Source organism: Antechinus flavipes, chromosome 1, assembly GCF_016432865.1.
Source record: "Antechinus flavipes isolate AdamAnt ecotype Samford, QLD, Australia chromosome 1, AdamAnt_v2, whole genome shotgun sequence".
NCBI lineage: Eukaryota > Metazoa > Chordata > Mammalia > Dasyuromorphia > Dasyuridae > Antechinus > Antechinus flavipes.
This window is the reverse complement of record NC_067398.1, coordinates 77,363,295-77,388,733: the sequence shown is the minus strand read 5'-3', so window position 1 is coordinate 77,388,733 and position 25,439 is coordinate 77,363,295. Positions and strand designations below refer to the sequence as shown.

The 25,439-nt window shown below is 36.0% G+C and overlaps 1 protein-coding gene across 1 annotated transcript; it reads right to left on the bottom strand.

Moving 5' to 3' along the window:
- Positions 1 to 1,973: 1,973 nt before the first annotated feature.
- IGFBP3 (insulin like growth factor binding protein 3) lies at positions 1,974 to 14,057 on the bottom strand. The gene is made up of 4 exons (XM_051984511.1): positions 13,143 to 14,057; positions 8,748 to 8,974; positions 7,299 to 7,418; positions 1,974 to 4,919 (listed from the first exon to the last, which is right to left on the bottom strand). Exons 1-4 carry the CDS (start codon positions 13,525 to 13,527, stop codon positions 4,794 to 4,796), a joined length of 858 nt encoding a protein of 285 aa, XP_051840471.1. The 5' UTR covers positions 13,528 to 14,057; the 3' UTR covers positions 1,974 to 4,793.
- Positions 14,058 to 25,439: the final 11,382 nt, after the last annotated feature.

Sequence of the window (25,439 nt, the reverse complement as noted above, 5' to 3'; positions counted from 1 at the left end):
AGTTGAGATAAATGATATATTTTGCGGAAATTCAGAACTCTCTCCTTCTTCTAAAGCCCTGATTTTAAAATGTTTGATTTCTTGAAGGACATTACTGATGAAATTGCATTAACTCTCCTCTGTCTTAGTTAGACCCCACCCAACCTTACCAGGAATTCAATCTTAGATGGGGAAACCCACTTTGGTCTACTCAAGCTTAGGTGGAGTCAAATCTGATCATTCTCAGCCCCTTATTGTATGTCTAATGGTATATAAACTGTAAGCCCACTCCCAGCATGAGGATCTTTTATCTAAGAGAAACAACCAAATGACCCATCCTTTTATTAATAACCAGCTACCTTTATTTATAAAATAATTAAATTACCCAGAAATTGTTTCTCAAACCTTTTTTATTGTCACATAATTCAATCCCTCCATAAAGCCTTCTTTCTCTTGCCACTTTAGCCCACAAATGACCTCTCCTTCTTCTGTATATCTATGACATTTGTCTGCACTGGTCATTTGAGAATTTACCATATGGTTCACTCTATCATGAACTTGTCTTTTCATATGTATTCATATTATCTCCGTAACTAAGTTAAGAATCTCTTGAAAGAGATCTAATCCTTGCACACATCCCTGCCCAATACCACCTAGGATAGTGCTTTGTATATAATAATTGTTCTGTAAATAGTGGAAACTCAATGAATAAAACATCTCTCTAAAAATGGACTCACTAGTATCTCTTTGTAGCCTATTCCTGGACATTATTACTCTTGCATTCAACAAATTCTTTGAATCCAGTTGGTATTGTTCCTGCTTTAGGGACTTTTATTTTTGGAAAATAGAATTTTGACACTTGGATAATCCTATTTTTTAACCTATTAGAATTCTACTTGTATATCTATAAAATAGAAGTGTGTGGGACAGGTGTAAGACCCCCTTTCCCAAATTAACTAATCAGAGACATCTTCAGGTACAAAGAGAAATGTTTATTTAATCCCTGCAGAAAGAGGCCCTGACACACACCTGGGAGCCACCCGAACTCCTGTCATGTGCCCTTGTAACCTGGCTAGGGGACTTAAAAGCAAAAAACCCAAGCCTTCTCATTGGATAGACTAAAAGGACATAACCATCCTTGACCAATGGTCACCAATGGTCTGTAACTTCATCAATTTCTGCATCTTGGGGTTCAAAGTTCATCCATCCCTCCAGAGATCAAGTGTCCCCCTAGGGTCCCTCCTGGACCCAGAGTCCCAGCTCTAGAAAGAAGGATCATGTGACTCAATACTGAGAAATACCTCATCCAATCAGTCCCATTCAGAAGGATTGATTGCTAAATTGATGTACCATGAACCTGTGAATCTTCCAGACCTAGTCCAGAGACTAGAGGTTAGTTGACATGTCTATGAGACTAAAGCATAAAAATTGCTTGATCCTATGTTTCATCTTAGCCTTGGTTGATCCTGGCTTTTCAGAGCTTCAGGAATGATGATATGTATTATATACAAACCACAAAGAAACGGGATAAAGATGAGTTATGCTTCAGGAGCAAGGTCTGGGAGAGGGACAAGGCAGAATAAAAACAACAAAAATCAACCAACAGTAAAGGATTCATAGGTTTGTGGATTAAGATTAGACTGAAGTAAATTTACTAGCATTTTAATTGATATTTATGCTTCTGGAACTGGGAGAAAAGAATGAGGATAGTGACCTTTATCTTGGACAGGTAGCTGACCAAACTGCTGAGCCTTTTACTGTATTCTTTCATGCTGATCAATTTACCTTCTTTTAGCTGACAGGAAATGTCAGCTAAAAGAAGGTAAATTGATCATCTATAAAATGAGGGTGATGATCATAATTCTAGAACTCATCTTGCAGAATTGTTTGGGGGAAGTGCTATGTGATATGATTATCATTCACTTACATGAATGATAAAGAATGTCTATTTTCATGCAGTGTTTCATTAGGAAAACAACAGAATATCCATGCAGTTTACTAGTTAAATTGAGTTTTTGTTTTAATGCAAATGGAAACAAGAGAAAAGAGTACAATCTTCTTCTCTAGTATGAGTGTGCCTATGACAGTAATAAGAATCATTTGGATTTCACACCAGGAATGTTTGCTGGACATAGGGCCTAGGGTAGTTAAAATACAAAAGCAGTCAACTCTTGAACAAGGGGGTAAGCGATTCTTTTTTTTTTTTTTTTAATAACAAAAACAATTTTATTTACTATTTGTAAATACATCGCAAGACTTAATTTTTTTTTCAAAAAATACCTTCTCTCAAAAACAAAAACCTGGTCAATAGCCAGAATCTGCTGGTTAATCATGAATTTATTTCCTCCCAAGAGAATCCATTTGAGGTGTAATGGCAGTACACTACACACATTTGGGAATCAAATCAATGTAAAGTATTTCAGTCAATCAGAAACCATTTGATTCAAGCTATCAGTATTCTAATAGAAATGAGATTGGCTTCTAAAAATAGAGTAGGTCTGTTCCTTAATATATAGAATCCTTTAATCAATTGTCTATATATTTATATTATCTAATATTTCTAGCACATTATCTAGTGTCATCTAGCATATATTTCTATTACTTATTTTGACTATATGGTATATAATATGCTCAAAATTCATTATAAATGTTTCTTCTCTGCATATATTTGTATATTATAAAAAAGAAAACTATTTCAAACTTTAAAAATACAGATGATTTTCTACGTGCTGCTAAACACTATGTCACTGATGAGTCTCCACTGTTTGCTTAGTCTTTGTTTTGTTATTTTTTACATTATTTTTAAGGGGGAAATGATAATTTTCTTAAAAATTGGATTTTAGAGAACATATTCCCAACAAGAAGCTTGGTTTTAAAATTGCTGGATTTACAAATATGACTATATAGACAACAGAAAGATAAGATTATTATTTCTCAAGTTATAGGCAAAAGCTTCACCTTACTCCTTGTTTCTGAGTCTTTTGTCTCAGAGCACCATAGAAATGCTTAAAGTTCTGAACTATGATTAAGTCTATCAGAGCTTTAAAGCAAGGCAAAGAAATAATAATAAATCTGCATTGCCTGATTTTTTTTTAAACTGCTACAAAGGGACTACAACTTACTTCTCAAAGTATCACTCTCCCCCTTTCCAGATAAAATCCTAGCATATTTCTTCACCACTTCATAAAGCAGTCCATTGTATTTAAAAACATGATAAAATTGGCTTCTTTATTTACATGAAACCATCTCCTTGCTTTTGCTTCAGAGGCAGAGCCACAGAAGATTATCATGTTACCCAATATAGGAGAGCGAGACAGTATTTCAAGAAAATGAGTTATTTTTTTTTCCCTTCATGATAAGATTCATTTTCATTTTACAAAGCACAAAAATGTCAGCATGGATTTTATTCAATCCACACCATTCAAAATAGTTTAAAAATAATGAGCAAAGTCAGAGAATCAATCACTTCAGTGAAGATGCAGTGTACCATAGGCTATTGAGTGATGACAACATTTGGCTGATGCTTACGACATTTTCTTTTATATGAAGCAACAAGGACAATCAAAATTGCTTTTTTCATTAACTACTGGAAAGTGGAACTACACTTGGCTTCCTATTTATAATAATCAGGCATTCCAAGAATTTCTTTCTACACTTTGGTTAAAAATCAATTCACCATGGCAAGAAATGAAAATCAAGGCTGTTGCCTGCAGCTGATCCATGCACATTACAGATGGCAGTGACAGTCACATGTGCAAAATAAGGCGCAATTGAGCTCCACATCAACTAAAACAAGAAGAAAAAAGAAATACATTGAAATAAAATAAAAAAAAAAAAAAAAGCAAAGGCTCCATTCTGCCCTTGAGTACTACAAACACAAGGCATACTGAAGTCAAATTATGTGGTAAATGTACAGTGTGGGATAAAATATCTTAATGAAATTGTGGAAGATAATTTGTCTAGATTTCATGGTCAAAAAAAATCTATGATTTGAGGATTTTTTTTCTTTTTTCCAAAAAGCAAAAGACATTTTAATTATGTTTTTTCTTCCATTTGATAAATTTATCTTGGAAGGAGAAGATTATGATGGGGTTTTTTGTTTCTTTTTAAACTTGTACAGATTCAACGGCATACTTCAAAATGATGGTGTAACATTTCATATTCACATGTTACATTTAAATAAAGTTTATTTAAAAAATTATATTAAATACAGACTAACAGAATATTCATAATATATTTTACAGAGAAAAATAGCCATGTCTTTATTTTAGAAACATGATTCTTTAAAAAGTTCTTTGAGATTTTTTTATAAAACATTTTACCCGTGAAGACTTTTTCCCATCAGACCTGTTTAAAGAAAAGCTTAAAATTTTAAATTCCTTATTTTTTTTCTTTTTTATATTTTAAAAAGTGTACACTCTATAAATTCTTTAAAATAACACACAGTATCTTTTGGGATCAAATGGATCACAGGCTGTTTTTTTTTGTTCTTGTTGTTTTTAAAGTCAGTGGAGACTCCCTGAATCTTTTCTGAAGTGCCTTTTTCTCTGTCTCTGGGGATCAATAGTGCAGATTTACATGGGAATTCAGACCTCCCTTAGTATTGTAGAGAAGGCGAGAAGGAAGGCAGGAGCAATGGCAGGGCACAGCTGCAGTGTCCATAGAGTCTAAAATAAAATCCCCTAAATCATTAAGAGAAGGCAGAACTTGTGAAACTCCAATGTGGTCCATGCCTTCTCCCAACTACTCCAGAAGTCTCTGATGGGTGAATTCTGTGGCCATACAGAGATTCCACAGGAGTTGGCATCTGGCACTTATTTATTCTCCAAGTTGTAGCAGTGGGCGTCTCCTTTCCCTTTGGCATCATATCCAGGGAGTGGTTGTCCATATTTATCCACACACCAGCAGAAACCCCTCTTCCTTCCTTTGGATGGGCGGCACTATAGAAGAAAACATACAGGTCAGGAGGCAGCCTCTTCTTCCTAGCATCATGATCATAGAAGTTTCTGACTATTCTTGCCCAGAGTAAAGGATACTTCAATACTCTGGTGAAGAACTCTGATCCTGTTTGCAGAGTCAGGGGTGGAAGATGTAAGGTCACTATTAATATCTCAAGATCATTAAGCATCTAATTAATGCAAGACAAAAATTATGACTCAGAAGATGACATAAAGACAAGATAATCTCGTAAATTTCATGCCTCAAAGCTGCATTTATAGCACAGTACGTTGTTCAATGTCCATTCAGAAAAAAAAAAAATGAATTTGTATTTTTGGGGAAACAAACGACTGACTAAGTTACAGTGTTCTATAAAGGCATTTTGCTGTAATTGGCAAGAGTTAGAGCACATGGTTCTAAATCCTGCTTCTGTAATTTACTGTGTTGGACAAGCCATTTAATCTCTCTGAAAATTTCTCATTTATTTTCTCATCTTAAAAAAATTAGAAAGTTGGATTAGACAGCTTTTGGAGTCTCTTCTAGCTTTAATTCTATGATTCTGGGAAGCAATAATCCCTCTGCTGGCTTCTATTTGCTCATGCTCTGATGTGGTAACAAAAAAAAAAAAAAAGAAAGAAAAAGTTCATCCATTATTATTTTGATTTTGAAAGCTGAGGTTAGGCAGACATCTGTTTACTCAGTATTGTAGCTTATTTTTGTTAAGGGATCTCACAGGCCATCTAATCCAAAGTACCTAACCAAAAATCTTTTTTTTTCAATATTGCTAACAAGAAATCACTTAGAATCCACTTGAATCCTTTGGTTAAATGGACGCCTGCTCTCTGCTCAGGCAATCTATTCCACTTTTACACAGTTTTCATTGTTGGAAAGTTTTTTTTTTTTTTTTTTTTTTTAACAGGATTCTAAAATTCCTTGTCTGTATCTTCAACCATTGATCCTATGACAGACCATAGGATAGACCCAACCCCTTTGCTAGATGTTAGTCTTTCACATGCTTGAGAATCACTTTTACATTCTCCTGGAGTCTTCTCCTCTCCTCCTAGCTAAATATGATCCAATCCTTGGAACTGTTCTCTTTTGAAGAAGAAAAATCTTAGACTTATCTCTTTCCAGTTGCTAGACTCATTAGATCATTACATATAATTTCCCATAAATAATGCTGGCCATTTTAGAATGACATATGGATGATAATATAAATTGTTCTGAAGGAAGCTAATCTTGGTTGCTATTTCTAATGCAATTTTACATAATTTTAAGCAAAATTTTACATAGGAACAAAATATCCAAGGAATAATCCAGGAAGGGTAGGAGACCATAATATAGATAATAAAATCCCTTTCATGACTGGTCTATGTATTTTGTTTTATCTTTAGATTATTTAAGCACTTAGAAAACATGTGCCATTTCCTTTACTGTGCTGTGGATAATGCTAATACCTGTGTGACTATATATTTAAAATTCAACAAAATGCTTTTCTGCCCCATCTCTAGTTCCCCCTCTTGTCAGAGATATTAGCTGCTTATTTTTTTTTTTCCAGCTGTGTTTGACTTTTAGTGGCTCTATTTGGGGTTTTCTGGCAAATATATTGAAATGGTTTGCCCTTTTCTTTTCCAGCTCACTTTATAGACAAGAAAAATGGAACAAACTGGGTTGAAAGACTTGTGCAGGATCATGCCACTAGTATTTGATGCCAGAATTGAACTCAGGAAGATGAATTTTGCTGATTCCGGGCTCAGAACTCTTATCTACTCTGTCATCTAGCTGTCTATGATATTAATGACAACTTATTTAGCTAAAATTCACACTTAAAAATTGATGTTTTTTTTTTTCTTCAAAGGAAAAAAAAATATATGCTGTATCTTAGGAGCATGAACCTGTCCTCTTTATTCAGATTGTCAAAGTTGTGCTTTCAAGCACACATTTAGAACAGGATCCAATCCCCTGCTTTAGAGATAAGGAAATTGAGAGTTTCAAAAAAAAGGTGAATGATATGCAAGGTCAAACAAGTAATACATAATAGGTAGCTTTCAAGCATATATATCTCCTGATTTTAAAAGTAATCCCAATAATTGCTTTTTCCACGATGATAGGAAATATGCCCATATCATTGGAAAGCTCTGAAAAACTTCCAAGATGTTTGAAGAAGACAGATCTAAACCAATTGTTAGGAGATAGGTCAAAAACAAACATACAAACAAGAACCCCAAATTAGATAATTTAAGAGAAGTAAAGTATTTCCACAGAATCTGAAATGAACTTGAGATATCACTATGACATCAAGGTTTTTTGAATATCAGTGAAGAATTGGTAACACTGAGGTCTGGGAAGTAAAAGTTCATAAAGGTTATCTCATCACTTACTTGCTTCTTCTTATAGAATCCTTTCTTGTCACAGTTTGGAATATGAATCCCTCTTGGGCTCAAGACATTAAGAAACTTCAGATGGTTCAATGTGTCTTCCATTTCTCTGCGGCATGGCCCCTATTGGTTATTTGATGAATAGAAAAAAAATAAGTTCTTTCCCTATAGTAGCTTAGAATAAATCACTAATTAAAAAAAAATTCATTAATCTAATAGCCTTAAATTCTTATAAAGGTAGGTTCCATTGAATTTCTTTTGCATCATCCTCTTTTTCCTTCAGTCTACCCTGAATTTTGTCAAGAGATATACAGAGGGTTTCTGCTTCTGAGTCTCTATGGGCTCAGTTATTTCCACTTAAGGATTAGCTATGAATTCCATCTGGCATGTAAGCACCTGAAAATAGGAACTTCATGTTTACACCCTTGTATAAACACATACACTTTTACCACTACATCCATTTCCCACTTCTGAGAAGAAATCCAAGAAGGATATTTATTTGTGGTACAGTAATAATAATAATAACAGCAACAACAGTATACATACTGTCATCATGTTTGCAAACTTTTTCTAGAATCTCACCTTTTTTTAGCCTGACAACAATGCTGGAAAGGGTTTATTAATATTATTATTTAAATTACTGATGAGTATTAATTTTTGGTAACTAAAGGTAATTATTATAAATCTCTTTAGAAGACGAGGAAACTGATTAAAATGGAATTCTAATTAGTGCGCTCTTTCTTTAGCACTTCCCATTTCCGTTCTACCAATTCTTCAAAGTCTAGTTCTAAAACCATATCCTATGACTTAAGATATCCCTGATTCCTGCAACTAGAAAAAGTTATCTTCCCCTGAACTATATTGCTTGTATCCTTCTGTCTCTTAGGATAGTCTACATTGCTCTTAATGACAAAATTTGCATTTTATTGATCTTTGTATACTTTTCAGCACTTATCCCAGATTTACAAGCTCAGTTTGTATTTCCTGAATGAATGAGCCCGTTCCAGGTAGGCAAAAGAGGCAGGGTAAGTTTTCAAAAGACATCATTTTCTTGAGTAGTTCTATCATTTAGTAAATTTGTCATGGTAACAATTTAGTCTACCACGCGTTTCCCATTCTATCTTTGCATAGATTCCAGATGGTACCATTCCATTTTTACAGATTATAAATGTGGCTTATTGAACTGAAATGGGGGTTATTAATACTCCTGACAACTAATACTAAAGCTCAGCTACAAAGTGTTTTTTTTTTCCTCCCTCTGTCATTGTTAAACACTTCAAATATTAACTTCCAATGTAACTAATAACAGGAAAAAAAATGCTTGGTAATGAACATTTTGGGTGATGTATGTCAAGAGCCAATATACAAATTTTCACCTATTATTGTCCACTGAGTGAGGGAAGGGAGGAGCTTGTAGGAGGAAGGAGGATAAAGTAAACTCAGAATCCTTACATATTCAGTCTCCTGTTTGGATTCAGAGGAGAAGTTCTGTGTGTCTGTGCTTTGTGACTCATACTCCATTTTGTAGCGCTGAGTGTCTTTGGCTTGTCCTTTCCTGATGATGTCAAGTTTGGTGTGGTGTGAATGGAATTTGGAATCAGATACCCGGGGAACACTGGGAATTGCCTGGTTCTCCATACTGCTAGTGTTCCGGTCTTCTTCTTCATCACTGGCATTTCCTTGAAAGAGACCAAACAAAAGTAGAATACAATGTTCATTATTTACCAAGAGCAAAACTTACAACAATTGAATTTCTGTTCCATAAAGAGATATTGCTTATCTTAGATGGTAGAAGGTGAACTCTACAGGACTATTGATTGTTGAGGTATTTAAAGGCAGTGAGCTTAGTGGATAGACAGTTGGTCTTGAAGAGAGGAAAACCTAAGTTTTAAGTTCTGTCTCCAATCCATGGTGGCTCTGTGTTTAAGGGAAGCCATTTAAACCCTCAATGCTCTAGGCTAGTGGTGTCAAACTCAAGTAGAAATGGATTCCCAAAACTATTGAGTTAGAAAACCACAAATTGGTCTTATTTATGTTGTATTATTGTACTTTTATTTATTTTGTTAAACAATCCCAATTTTCTTTAAATATAATATACTATATTGCAGAGTTTGGGGCGTTGAAAATTTGATGTCTCTGGTCCAGGCAATTCTTGAAGCCCTTCAGTTGAAAACAGAATTGTCAATCTAAATTGGTAGGAGCTTCTCATGTCAATGAAATTATAGATTTAGAGTCTATTATTCTTGACTAATGACAATATTTATAAAAAAAATTCCTAAAACTGCTAGTCACTTTGGTTTTAGAAGCTATTAAAACTCATTATTTCAAAATGAATTTATTTGTTAATTGATGGGGGAAGGGGGAGGAGTCTCTTTTTACATAGCGAGAAGAGTTTGTTTTGCTTTTCATCATTTTCCACCAGAAGGGGGCAGATATCATCTGTGATCATCTCTAGAATCTGGACCTCAATCAGAAATCTGTTAGCAACATTACCAATGCAAGTTCCAAAAGTATCTAAACACTTAGTTTAGAGAGTTATTTCAGAGGGCCATTCAATCATCAAATGGATTAGATGAACTGAATTACTATCTACAAAATATGATACTTCAAGTATCCCTTGATATCTCTAAGGTTACAAAGAAACAGCAGCTGGTAGAGTAGAGAAAGGTTAAAGTTTTCAGTTAGAGGACTTAAATTCTAATCTTAACTGTTCTATTAACTACCTGGGTGAGAGTGGGCTGGTCATTTAGGTGCTTTTAAGACTTTTTTTTTTTTTTTTTTTTTGCTAATTTAAATGAGTGGAGTGATCTAAAGTCCTCTAAGATCTCCTCTTACTCAAAATCTCATGTTTCAGCTCTTTAATGGAGAATATTAAATGTGTGATTCCTACATTTTGAAAGAAATGCTCACAATAAGTTCTGATTTTAAAATATGATTTAAATTCCAGGATGTATACATGTATATAATACCATTGTGATTCTCACTGTTACGGGATTACTACTTCAGGCACCATGGCTAAAGGGAAATCAGTCACAATTTCCGACTTGGAGCTTCTGGGCAGGCACCCAGTATTGCAACCTCTATGGGAGCCAATAATAATAATAATATAAAAGAATGACATTCCTGAGATTCAGTGTGTGTTTTTTTTAACCACAGGGACCTAATTTGAAGGGAAAAAAAGCAGGACACAAGGTGCCTAGTTATAGAGAGAGTAGTCTTTTGAGTTAGAAGACATGGATTTAAGCCTCTGCTATTTCTTTAGCATTCTTTTATAAGCAAATCAATCTCTTACCATCTATGGGCTTCAGATTCTAAATCTGTAAAATGGGTCTAATAGCTATCATATTTGTCTCACAGGCTTGCTAAAGATAATGTAAACTGAAAAGTGTTGTATAAATGTAAAGCCTAATTGCACAAAATGTAACTTATTACTAAGATTTTTCAGACAACTTTGAAACTTGCTCTCTGGTCAATAGTATCTAAATTTGTGTTGTTTGTGGCTTAAGGAGATTTTTGAACTCCTGTAGAAATTATTAATCACAGCATACATCTCTTTGGTATTTGGTTATAATTGTAATTTATGCTTTTCAAATTGTTATTTAATTTTTTATATTTTTTCTCTCCCTAAGAATGCACAGGCCTGAGGGCTACTTAAAGGGATGGATCAGAGTCCTTTATTTCATTATTTTAGTGCAGAGCAGATACTCAGTAGATCTTTGATGTGACTTCATATCCTTTTCCCTTACAGGAAATTAAAAGAAAATTAAGACTGGAAAAATTGATTTAGTGAACACTTAAAACCTTGTGAAGCAAGAATTGCCCCTCTCCCCAAGATTACAAAGTTTCATTGATTGGTGTATTCCTAATATGAAGTTGAAAAATGTGTGTCACAATGTCTGTGGTTTTTTTGATAGGACATATACAATTACTTTTTTGATATTTTTTCAGATGGTTTTAAGAAGTCACCTGGTCTTTTTTTTTTTTTTAAACAATCACAATACCCAAAATTACAACCACCTATATGATAATTTTAAAAATCAACAAATATCCATTCAACATTTTAATCAATTAAAAAAAAACATATATTCAGTTATATCCTCAATAATCCTATTCTTAGCAATCAATACCCATCATCAAAAAAGAAAATGATTTTCACTTGAGAAGGCAGCATGGCATCTTGCTAGAGGGAGAGCTGGTTTCATATCTTACCTTTTGTATTTAGTGATATTACAGTGACCTTTTGTAATTGATAGATTCTAACCCCAATTTCCTAATATGTAAAGTAGTAATGACCATTATAATATCTTCCTTGAAGGATTATTATAGGAATCAAAATGAGAGAATGTGTGCAAACTGCTTTGCGAAACCTTTAGGGTTTGTTTTAAGACAGCTATTATTACTCTTATTTGATCTAAAATAGTGATTTCATCTGTTGAGGCTACTCCCAGTGAGTAAATTCCCTTCACTAACATAGATCAGCAAGAGGGCAATTTGAAGCCGTAGGTAGTTGCTGGGGACACTGACAAGTTAAATAACTTGCCCAGCTGGTATGTGTCATAGGAGGGAGTTGGACCTCGATTTTACTGACTCTGAACCAACCTTCTATCCACTATTCTATATTGCCTCTCCATTTATTGCCGAATGTAAATCTTCTTTCTCTGTGGTCATAAAAAGAAGTCTCAATTCCCCTGTTCCCTATAGTCAATTACCAAAACACATATTCAAGTCATACTGACGTTGATGATGAGTATTATTGGCGTCTGGCTTCATAGGGATATTGTAAGAACTTTCTTTCCCATAATTACAGTAAGGAGAATGCTCATCTGGGACTTGGAAAAATCTGCCTGGTCCGTTAAAAAAAAAATAAATAAATAAAATACCGCGCTCCTCCAGACAGCGTCACTGCGTGTTTGCCGCGGGCTCAGGGACCTGCCAGCAGTACATCTTTCTTTGCCAAATCCTAGCCTTCTCCTCACTTCCTCCTTCAAGTCCATCCCGAATCGCCCCCCCCCACTCAAATCCCGTCCACCCACCCCCCCTTTTCTTCCTCCCCGCAGCAAATTGCAGAATGGAAATGCTTATAGAGCTGCTTCTAGATCGCCTCTCCTTTCCCTTCCCCCCAACTGAGATAGTGGAATTGGTTTTGCAGCTAACCCAGGCAGGAGGAGCTTGTTTTAAGCCTCGGGTTTCTCGAGCCAGGGACGTTTCCCCCGCAGCCCTCCCCCATTTCAAGCAACCTGGAGGATACTCTAGCATGCACTTCTGTCCCCTTTCTCCCATTCATTTGCACCCACGTCAGGCAGAATAGAGGAAACCCAGGCTTCTCTGAAAGTTGGAGGCTTTCGGGAGACTACGGTGAATCGCCTTCTCCAGGAATTTCCCCTCAAACTCACCTAAGATACACGCATTTTCAGACGCCTCAACAGTTTACCTTCTCTTCCGCACTACTCGGTTCAGGGTATTTCCTCTCTCCACCCACCATTCCCCCTTTCCTCCTCACTGCGTCCCTTTTTCGTGATGAGCAGCTTCCAAGAAAATTGTTGGTTCTAATCATGAGCCCCCGCCCCCGAGAAAATTGTATCAGGTTTCATCCCACGGTCTCTCAATTAGCAGGACAGCCTGACATCCTCAAAGCCCTGAATTGAGATTCCCTAGTTCCGAATACAATTCTCTACTGAAACCAAGCCACTAGAAGGACTCAGTTTCCTCCGCTGTAAAACGAGGAGGTTGGGCAGAACGCAGTCTAAGGTCTTTTCTAGGTTTAACTTTTGCAAACACATGGCAAACCCTCTTGCCTCCTGCTCGTTTTCCTCCATCCCTCCCTCTGCTTCTCTCATGGGTTCTTACCTGTAGCATGTGGTCCTTGCATCAGGAACGCCTTCAGCTTGCTGGCGGTCACGTTAGTACAGAGGCCCCGGCCATCTAAGAGCGCTTGCAAAGGTCTGGGCTCTCCTGGTTGGGGCTGGCAGCTGAGTCCTGCTCCGCAGCGCTCAGTGTACACCCCGCACGGGTTGCCCTCCTGCAGGGCGCAGGTCAGGCAGCATCCGCAGCCCGGCTCGCGCACCAGCTCAGCGCAGTCTGGCACCAGCGGCTTGCACTGCTCTAGAGCCCGCGTGTCGCATGGCTCGCAGCGGACCACCGGCCCCACGGCCACCGCCAGCCGGCTCAGCAGCGCCAGTGCAGCTGCTGCAGCTGCCCAGAGCAAGTAAAGCTTGGACACCATAGCAACCATCAGAGGGGAGGGCTAAAGACAGTGTTGTAGAGGCGGCAACGAGAGAGGGAGCGAGGGGGAGAGAGAGAGAAAGAGAGGGGGGACAAGGGGGAGGGTTGGGAAATAGACGGACACACAGGACAACCCTAAACCTAGGAGAGAGCAAGAATTTCTTTGCTGGAACTCCTCCGCAACTCTTCCTCTATAATAATCGTGTTATTATATACCAATACAATAAAACCAGCAGTAAAGAGCCAATTTTGGTTCGCAACTTCTCAAGTTACAACCAGCCCTTTAAATCTCTTACTAAATCTATTTCTTCTACTACTAGCTCCTTCCTTCCCACTCTGTCTCCCTCCCCAACAGGGGGGAAAAACGCAAGAAATATATAAGCTAGAATAAGAAGATCTGCTGCAAAACTGAATGCTGATAGAAGAAAAAATAATGCTATTTTAAAAGGAAATAAAATAAAATAAGGAAACAACGTTCCCTATTTTATTCTCTTTGTAGGCTGCTGCTCCCTGTAACTCTTTCCTCCCATCTGTTCTCTCATTCGGCTGAAGTCTTGCCTATATAGAGACCCAGCATAGGACACGCCCCGGAACATGAATAATGAATAACTGAAGCGCATGCTAAAGGGGAGTGACTAAGAAACTCAGGTTTTGGTTCAGAAAGTCCCGTAACCCTGGGCTAGGCGCTTCGTTTGAGTTCAAGTGCGTTTCTTAGAAACTCTCCTTTAAGGAGGTGCACGGGATGAGTTTTTTTTTTAAAGATGCATCATGTGTCTCTTGTTTCAAGGAAAAAGTTTCTCAATATTTCTCCTTTTTTGGCACCTTGAGGTATATTAGACAAGGACTTGATGGGAGTTGTCCTTCTGGATTTCTATCTTTAAACCTATGCACTTTGGCACTGAATTAAAGCACAGACGACCTGGGAGGCGTGTGGCGTGTGCCCTTTCAGCAACACGCACCCGCGCGCACGCATACACACATACATGCACATACACGCATGGAGTGAGGTTTCCAGCAAAATACTTTGGAAAGAATTCACATTTCACATGACATGCAATTCGTTAACAAAAATTGGAAAAAAATCTGTCGTCCCCCCCATCCCCCTTTTCCGCACCACACCCCTCTTCCCATATTTCCAGCTCCCTCTCCGTCCCCAGCACTTCCACATGGTACTGTTCTAACTGACACATTCGCCTTACCTCCTGGCTTTCTCTGGCTTTAAGACAGAACTCTTTGTTAAACTGAATGGACAGAGGAGCAGCTAGGCAAAAGAAGCTACTAGCCACAGACCCAAAGCTCACCCCCGCGAATAATTAGAAAAGAAGTATTTACACACTTGACATTTTGAACCAGTATAGGTTTGTTTTAAAATCCTCTAACTAGAAAAAAAATAATAAAACATCCTTCTGATTTGAATGTATGATATGGATTTTTGCTATTGCTACTTTAAAAAAATACTGAGCATGTGAAGTTAGGAGACAAGGTCTTCTACAGGATCCTACTGATCCAATGCAACTTCTGATTTAATTAATATTAATTAATGTTGACACAGCTTTAGACATGAATAGAATTCATTTGAACACGTATATATGACCTGCTTTCAATTCAAGAAATGTGCAAATAAGTGAAAGCATTCTTTTCTCACCTTTATTGCCCTGAAATCTCAAGGATATGATGTATTATTTTTAGAGCTAGAAAGGGGAAATAGTAGTGCAATTGAACTTGGTTAGCAAGTTCTTATATGCACGAATCAGATTCCCCTTTGTTACCTCATGTAAGTAGTGCCTTGTTTATTTTTTAAAAAGAAAAAAGACTTTAATTATGCCAAGAAATTATCAACTAAATAGTTGCCATTCTAGTCTTTTAAATCAGATTATTTTTTTAAACTTTAACTTCTAAATGCCATTAACCTGCTTTTTACTCATTCTTTTCTAATGTTTTAGAACCTGATTAAAATTCAAGTTCGTTGGTGAAATTAAATATATATATGCATATGCATATGTATATATATCATCTATAAATGTTTTAAATGAGAAAATAAAATCCATGTTTAAACTGTTCAGAAAACTCTAATTTCTTTTCTGGTACAAAGGATGATTTACTGCTTTCTTTGTCTTCTAATTCATTTCCCAAAATCACCAAGAGAGGTCGCTGGCTGTCCAGGATTACATTTGCAAATTTAAGATTCTATGGAGTTCATTTACAAAGAAGTTATTGATCTATAGCTCAAAATTAAGTAAATTGTATGTAGAAACTGTTATGGCAAGACTTCCTATTACAATTTAATACCTTACACATTATTATTTTTAAACTTGTGAATGGGGGCTAAATTAAATATTTTATTTAGGATATCTAGAAATCTGGTCCTTAAGAAACATGAAATCATCTCACTCTCCTTTCTAAACCTGTAAGAAAGTTTACTCTTTTTTGAAAAGTGTGTAAAAAAAAGTATGGCGTTCAGAAGAGCAATCACCATTTGTGTTTATATGTTAAGCAAAGATGGAAAGAAGCTTTCAATAAAAACAAAAAGAGAAAAAAAAAAAAAAAGGGTGATGACCAGTAGTAAGATATGAGAAAATTCATCTTCTATCATATATACACAACATCATTTTCATCTTTCTGCTTTATTTTTCTCTAAAATACACAGATTGAGGAGGAGGAGTGTCTGGATCTAACCTTATCTCTGATAACCATAATGCTAGTATCACCTAGCACTTTTTTTCCCCAATATTAACCTTTTCTAGTTCTTTTAGGTTGGGAAATATTCACATTTCTATAACCCGCTGGTCATTGCCTCTCCATTTCATGTGAAAATGAATGGACACAAAGCAAACCTTTCCAGCTAGATCTGGTTCTTAAAATAGCCATAATGACCTTGAGACTTAAAATAACCTAGTGGATATGTATTCAAAATAAAATTATTAAAATCACATTTCTGCTGCTCAGTTAAAGAAAATGTTAACTGTGAGACCTTGACTGATAAGTATTCTCAAATATGTATGTATATTGAGCCAGGTTTTCTTTTTTTTACCTATGTCCTTGTAAAATGTAAGTCTCAGAAAAGGAGAAAAAAATACATTAAAAAAAAAAACCTTATTTTTGTTTCCATTCCATTTAAAAGAAAATGTTATTTTTTTTTCTTGCAGTATTCACAGTGTTGAAGAAATATATATACAGGGAACATTAGTGCTTTAGAGGGCTTAGGGGGAGCCAGAGCACCATTGTTCCTGGATGGTTTAGATTAGCTGTTCTGACTCTCTTACAGTGCTAGAGAGAATGAAAAAGTGTTTCAGATCAAAAGCTAATTGAAAGCTTTCAAAAAAAAAATTGCTCCAAAATATTAATTGAATTTTATATAGATTTCAATTACTTTGATAAATAAACTCGGTAATAAATTAATCATATCTCTAGCATATAGATGGCATAAACAAAATTTTACAATCATTTGCTCAACCTGAAAAATGGAGTACAGAGAAAGCAGATACCATTTCATGAACAAATTTTAAAATAATAAGCATTCATTAATCAATTATTAGTTCTGAACATTGTGCTTAGCAGAAAACAGAGGCAGAAAACAATTCCTGTTCTCAAGGAGCTTAGATTCTAGTGGAGAATAGAACATGAAAGCAACTATACACGAAAAGGGCAAAAATGGAGTTAGTATCAGGGTGAAGATACTAGCACTGAGGCAAACAGGAAGAGGCTTCTTTCAAAAGGTGAGATTTTTACTGAGACTTGCAGAAAGCTAGGATGGAGTGCATGGGATTCAGATAAGAGAAAGACATGGGAATTGGGGAAGGAGTGTTGTATATAGAGAAAGCAAAGAGATCATATTTGTTGGATTGTAGAGTACAAGGAAGGGAGTGAAATAGAAGTTGGAAAGGTAAGAAGTGATCAAGTTATGAGCTTGGAAATAGATCTGATCTTTAGGAAAATCACATTGGCAACTGAGGAGTAGATGGTGTGGAAAAGGGAGTCTTATTGTAATTGTCCAGATATGAAGTGATGAGGGCATGTAATGACCTTATGGCAGTATTAAAGGACAGAAAGGATATGTGTGCGTGTGTGTGTGTGTGTGCATATAAATAAATATATGTACATATAGCGATGTATACATGTGTATATATGTCTCTGTGTGTATATGTATTGCCAGGATAGAATCTATAGGATTTGGCTACATAGAGGATATGCGGATGAATATAAAGGAAGAATTGAAAATGAAATCCAGGTTTCTAGTCTAGTGGGGAAGGTAGTGATTCCCTAAACAGTAAATTGATTGGAATCAATCCTGTTCTCAAGATTTTTTTTCTTGGGCCAAATCATCTGTACTTGGTTAATTGGAAAGCCAAAGTTATCTATATATGTAATTATAATTACCAAGTTTGGCCCTCAGGAAGATATTTTTTTAAAAATGCACCCCTCCTTCCTATTTTGTAGATGGGGGAGACTGTGAGTATGACACATTGCATACAGTGTTAGACTTGGTTAATAAGTTGGTTATGTATCAAGAGTAATTAGGAGGAACTCTTTGATCTGTTAGCCCTTGCCCCACAAAGATAATTTTAGTAGTAGTTCAGTTGTTTCTCGTTTCTCACTTTTGGGACTCCTTTGGGATTTTCTTGGCAAAGATACTAGGGTATTTTGCCATTGCCATTTCCTTCATTGGCTCATTTTAAGATGAGGAAATAGGTAAACAGGGTTAAGTGATTTGCTTAGAGTCACACAGCTAATAAGTATCTGAGGTCAAATTTGAGCTCCCAGGTTGGAGATCTATTCATTGCACTACTTTGCCTGTTAGTTTCATGGGAATATCCCAGACTAGATCAACTTTGACTGATTACTCAAATCATACTCTTATCCTCAGTTTTGCTAGGTTGTTTCTATTTGTTTGTCTTTCTGTCACTGTTGTTTCTATTCCGCTTTTTCTTTCTTAAAGAAATGCAGGGATATCTATGTGTATACATTTATAATATGTATATGTGTGCATACATTTACATATAATATACACATGTGTGACTATGCTATACATATATTCAGACATTTACGAGATGTAAAAGAACAATAAATAATACTTAAAATAAAAAAATATATACCTATGGTGAGTAATTGGCTTTTTTTGTTTGTTTCTGATAAAAGTTATTAGTCCTGTATCCTAAACCTATCATAATGTCTTGCCTACCAACAAGCACAAAATAAGGAATTATTCTGAATTAGGAATTAAGGAATAAATCAAAACACTATTAGTCATATAGACTAGATCAGAACCTAATTTTGTCATTGTCGATTTCACCAAATAGTGTGTGTATTGTTTGACACTGAAAGTCCTTCACAAACTGGCCTCATCCTACCTCCTTAGACTTTTCCCACAACGTCTATAATCTGATATAATGTCCTTGGTTTTTCTCACATAATAGGGATTGGCATCCACACTTGCAATGCTCTCTTCCCTCCTCAGTTCCTTCTGTTTTCCTACTTGTTAAGCTTCCTTCGTGACAGTCAAATCCCTCTTTTCTGCAAGAATCTTTCCCAGTGCTCCATGTTGGTGATTTGATTTTGAGGTGATTTTCCATTTATACCAAATATATCTTGAATATTATTATGATCGCATGTTGTATCCTCCATTAGATTATGAACTTGTTAAGAATAACCTTTCTTTTCTTTTTTTTTTTTTTTTGTCTTTCTTTTATACTTGGTGCTTAGCACACAGTATACACTTAATAATACACAGTATGCACTTAATAAATGATTATTGACTAAATGTATGGGCTCTGGAGAAGCAAAATCCATTATCTTAGACCCACATAGATACCCATGAAAGCCAACTCACTATGTTGAATTCTCAAAGAAAAGGTGCCTCAAAAGATACCAAGATGGACCCAGTGTCTTGATTCTTCCCAGACTGAACATCATCTCTGTGTACAATTGTGCTATTTTCCTTACAGAAATAAAAATAATGCAAACATCTATAACACTTTCAAGTTTGCAAAACACCTTCCAAGTGAAAACCCCATATGCCAGGAAATTGCCATCTTGGAATAGATGGTCTCTGACATTCCTTCTAACTCCCCAGATCAAAGATCCAATAAGATGAAGGGTAAAGACATTTCCCCTCCCTTTCTTCACTCCTCTCTACTTCCATCCCATGGAAATATCAATTTCTTGCTTATTTTTCTCTATCAAATAAGTGTCTGCAGTTGTATCTGGCATCAAACTGCTTTTGGTACCTTTTATTTGCACAGTTTAAATGGGTTTATATCTTACTTGCCAACATTTGGCATGAATTTGATAGGTTAACTACATTTGCATGGTTTGTCAAAATGTCAATTCAAGGAAAGCATAAACATGGGAAAGAAAAAGGAGAATATTGAATTCGATTAAGGATGCCCATACCACATGGATTTGGGAACAAAATCTAACATGAAGGGAAACATATGTTATAGACTGATATCAAATCACTTTGTTTACTGGATATTTCCTTCACTAAAATTTGGGTCAGAAGGATAAGGCCACACAGAGACTTTACTTTTTAAGTAAATGAACCACAGGGGATGGCAAAACGAACCTCAAGCCCTCAATAAATACTTAGAATTGGGCACAGCAGAACAGCAGGGCTGCTATTAATCATAATAATCACAAAAATCATACTAGCTAACATTTCTATAGCACTTAAAGGTTTGCTGTAAGTTATATATATGAAATCTAATGAGCTATGTCTTAAATGCATGTATATATCCTTACACACATGTACATATACATATATGCATTTTCATATTTTGTTCAAAGAGAACCAGTGGAATAATAATATCACAAGGTGCACATGAATTGGATTTAAATAAGGCAGAGCTGTGTGAAGTTGTCAACCTCACTCCCTCCTCTAAAGTAGTCAAAGTTCAGTGGCAAGACAAGTCAAGATTATGTTGATAGCCCTGAATTTCTGATGTTCTGGAAACAGTGGAAAGGCAATTGAAGGAAAGGAACAAATCATCAGAGAGATGTTTTTGTTTTTTGTTTTTGTTTTTCCCTTTGATTGAAGTAAAAGGAATATATAACTCTATGAGAAGATAAGGGCAGAGATATAGGCAGAAGCAGACTGATAAAGAGTTATGAACCAAAAGACTCCGTTTTGTCATGCCTCATTTTATTTGATCTGGAGGGGAACAAGAAAGCCAAAGGAGTTTTTTTTTGAGAAATGAAATAACATGGTCAAAGTGTCTGGTGACAAAGGGGATTTTGCAGCAAAGTTAGAGTTCTAGTATAGATCTGTTTATCACCTTTTCCCATGAGCTAAGCTTCCATCAGTGCTGACATAATGAGTCTGTGTGAATACTTTGTTAATAACATGACTTTTGATGGAATTTGTTTTTAAACAAATATTTGTTCACTGTTTTGATTTGTTTTCAGAAGAAGTCATTATATTGTTTTTAGTCATTATCTCAATGCAAATGCCATGTATACATATACAGATATATTTTATCTCTTTTGATCTCATATATGGAATATGTTCAGGGAAAAGAATAAGGATTTCTGTTCTCTTTCATTCCCCTATTTCCTTGCCCAGTAAAGTCATCTCTGTTCTCAATGAGCTTATTTTCTATCCAATTGCAAAACTCAGTGTTTCAGCCTTCTATTTAAGCCACAGGGAATGCCATAGGACCTTCACAGTATCAATATTATCACATTAATGACATTCTTTCTTCTTCTCTCAGTGTCAGAGACTTGGGAATCTTGAAACCCTAGAATTTTCATGCTCTAAGTTATAATCAATCAATCATCAGTATTTATTAAGTGCCTGCTATGCATTAAACACTATATTAGGCTATACACGATATATATATGTGTGTATATACACACACACATATATATATATATTTTGCACTTATTTTGCATAGATTATATATGTGTATACATATATAATCTATGCAAAATAAGTGCAAAATATGCAATAGAAAAAATGAGTCTGAAAAAGCTTTGGGTAAGAGATGATGGTTGAGTTGAGCCGTGAAAGATAACATAGGGATAAGAAAGGAGTGCATTATAGGCTTGAGAAATGGTCAGTGCAAATGCATGGAGAAAGAAGATGTATGGAATGTTTAGTTGGAACATATATTGTCATATCAAGGAGACTGTTTTCACTGTTTACTTAATAAAAAAAAAAAAAACCTATACTTTACTTCTTGATACCTTTACTAATAATTCAATGGTTATCTTTAACTGTCATTTGATGTTTTCTCCTAATATCTATCTATACAGGCAAAATTTCTAATAACTAGAATTCTACTTTTGATGATATGCTTAAAGAGAATCTTCAGGAACCCATTTCATTTAAAAGTGGAGTTTGTTTATATGTTGATTCATTGCAGCTTTTCTACAAAACTTGATTCATTTCCAAGGCTTGTCTTGTGGGTGACACCATCATGGGGATAAACTAAGAATTTAGAGTTTTATCATTCACAGTTTTCAGATAGATTTGCATGGACATTTTCTTCGAATATGCTTGGATCACTATTGATGTGGAAGTCATTTCAGGCAGCCTCCTCAGGCAGAGGAGACTAAAGCAGAGACATCACTTTCTCAAGATCACCGAGGAAGCAGAAGAACCTTCTAACCACTAATCCATTGTACTTTTCACCACACAAAGATGCCTCTAAATGTTTAGGAAGTATAAGGGAAATTGCTCACATGGCAAGGAGCATCAATTGATCAATATATACTGATAAAGTGTGTGTCAGGCACTCTGCTAGAGACTGGTGTAGTAGGAAAATCACTGACTTTGGAATCACAAAATCCAGTTTTCCCCTATTATTTTTGCTAATTACTTCTTCTAGAATCTTAGGCAGGTGATTTTTACCTTTCGAAGGTGAAATATCTTATTTTTAGAAAGAGGAAGGTGTGTTTGGTGATTTCTAGTTTCCCTAGTGGCAGTGATTTTACACCCGCAAGGTAGGTCCCAGTTGAAACCTGTTATGAAATAATGACTAGATGGAGAATGTGGCTACACCTCTTTGCACTTATAATTATTGAGTCAGCAATTACCTCATAATAAGGAGCAGGATATGGTTCTAGGGGCCACACTTGGGCCCACTGGATAGAAACTGTTAGATGTTTCCACTTGAATTTTTTCCTAGACATTTCAAAGTTAATATCTCTAAAATTATACTCATATCTCTGTTCTCTCCCAACCTCTCCACTTACTAACTGCTTTATTTAGGAAACCAACATCCTTTTAGTTATTCATAACCTTGGAGTCATCCTACATGTTTCCCTTTCCCTTACTTCCCTTATCCAGTTGCTAGCTTAAGTGATTCTACCTCCATAGCTTCTTCCATGCAGTCCCTCCCCCTTTCCCACTCACATCTCCACTGTCCTAATTCAGATCCTTTTCATCTGTCAACTGTACAATTTCAAAAGGCTTTTTAAATTATCTCTCTATCTCTACTTTCTTTTCTCTCCAATCTAACTTCCATACAGATGCTAAATGGATATTACTAAAATGCAGGCAAGGCTAAGTCCCTCCAGTGTTTAAGAAGCTTAAATGGCCCCAAATTGCCTCTAAGATAAAATACCACCTCCTCTTTAGGGCATTTAAAGCCTTTCATAATCAATCTGCTTTTTAAATATTTAAGCCTCCTTTTCTAGGTTTTTGTTTTGTTTTGTTTTGTTTTGTTTTTACCCATTATTCTCTCTCAGTATTCTATCCTATTTGGTTTATTTCAGTTTTCAAATACAAAACATTTTATTTTTTATCTCTATGATTTTATGTAGTACATGCCATATGTCTGCATTTTATTCTCACCATATTTCAATTTCAGAAAATTACTAGATATCTTTAACTTTTGATTTTCCAGCACCATCTCACTCTGTGTGATTCTTCTCTATAATGGCTTGTGCCCCTTCCCCCACAATTGGTTATTGACTTTGCAAGTAGTTTGTATTTGCTCCTCTGAGTTCATGTTGCTTTCCTCTAGGAGAATGTGAGCTCTTTTTGTGCAGACTATTTAACTATTGTCTTTGTCTGCCCAGCAACTAGCAAATCCATCTACATTCCTCATCTACAGCTACTGGATATGCTAGGGGCTGAGGATACAATGACAATATCCAGAACATGTTCAGTGTTTAATAATGCTTGTTGAATTGAATTGTATATTTAGAAACTATTATTTGTGGCCATTTTTCTTGGAGAATGAGATTGGTTTTCTTATGTATGAGAGATGGGAAGAGAGAGAAAGAGAGAGAGAGAGAGAGAGAGAGAGAGAGAGAGAGAGAGAGAGAGAGAGAGAGAGAGAGAGAGAGAGAGGAAGAGGGAAAGAAGCTTACTAAAGGGAATCTTTACATTTTAATCTTAGCAGATATTTCTGCCTGTCACTCCTTGACAAACATTTATTTTCTGGCATCTATAAAGTACCATTTATTGTTCTTAAAGAACTCAATTGCTTCATTATGACAATTTGCATTTTTCTTTACCCTCTTTTTTTTTTTTCTGTTAATGCAAGTCTTTAATTACTTATCACTCTTTTGTCGTCTTTCTTTGATTTTTTTTAACCTTTTTCACTTCATTCCTTTTTTTCAGTTCTTTTTCAGTTTCAGCTTCCCTTTGGTTTTGTCCAGTTATTTGTTCTTCTTGTCTTCTTCTTTGTCTCCACTCTTTCTCTTTCTCTTCCTCTATCCTTCTTTCTCATGTCCAAGCTTCTCTTCTCCCCCTCCCCCCTTAATCTAATTCGTCTCTCATTCATTTCCAGCTGACCTTTTATTTTCTGTTTCCTCATCTTTTATTGGCCTTTTCTTGAATTCCAGTTACAAGCAGTTCCCAAGTTACAAATGCCTGGCACAGAGTCCCTGATGTCATTACTTCAGAGCCTGCCAACATTGCCACAGTGGCACTGGGGCTCCTGTTTCTTGGAGGACCCATGTGAATAGCTTGGGAGCCTTTGCCAAGAACCTTGTAGTCCCTGAGGGCATTCATATCACCACTGGAGCCACAATAACTATTCCCATAAAGTAGCCCTCCCCCCCCCACCTCCCTTTACCCACACCAGAGCTCTGACTCTATCCCCTTCAGCTTCATTTTGACCACTATCCCACCCTACCCCCACCATATTTCATTGCTTGAACTTATATCCCCTTCCAGGACCCAAGGCAGTCAAGAGTTCTGACATATTCCTTCCTACTTAGTCCTTCCTTAATATGTGAACCATAGTAAGAAATACTATCCCAAACCAAATGGGGATCTGCCATAGTGGGAAATGAGAAAAATCCCTTCTCTCATGGTCAGAGTCCCCTCGCACCAAAGAGATCATTGCTATGTCCTCAATAAATAAAAGATTATAAAGTATTTTCTCTGTAATGTCTCTGAGGGGCACACACTTGCCTGAAGCCCCACCCTTTATTAGAGATAACATACAAACTTGTGTCTCTTGATTCCAAGTCCAGAGTTCTTTCCATTATACTTTTCAGGTCCTTGTTCTTTTCCTGTCAGAGGTCAAGGTGGAAGCTGGGAAAAGATTCATAAAACCAGAAGTTAATAATATCAGAGATTTGGAACTGGAACCAAATGGGACATCTAGCCCAATCCCTTCATTTTCTACATAGTTAATTGAGATCTGGAGAAGTTAAAAGATTTGACAAAGCTATTCAATATTAACAGAAAGGGCCAGAATTTGAATCTGGATCAGGTGACTCTGAAACTATCATTCTTTCCTCAGTGCCCTCTTTTAGGTTTCTCTATTCCCTCAACCAACCCCCCCACAGGATCTTTGCTAGGGGAGCTGAGGAAAATTTAATAAATGCTTATTAAATTGAATTGGAAAAAATATAACTGTACAAAGTGAATTTTTTCCAAGGAATCTTTTGTTAAAGGATATCAGCTGACCTACAAAGTTTTTTGTTTTTGTTTTTTGAAAAAAAACAGGTATCATGTACCTGGAG

Coding starts and splice junctions, on each gene's coding strand:
- IGFBP3 (XM_051984511.1), bottom strand. CDS start 13,527: ATGGTTGCTATGGTGTCCAAGCTTTACTTGCTCTGGGCAGCTGCAGCA. Junction 7,419..8,747: donor CCAAACAGGAGACTGAATAT/GTAAGGATTCTG, acceptor AATAACCAATAG/GGGCCATGCCGCAGAGAAAT. Junction 4,920..7,298: donor GATTCTATAAGAAGAAGCAA/GTAAGTGATGAG, acceptor TTTCTTCTATAG/TGCCGCCCATCCAAAGGAAG.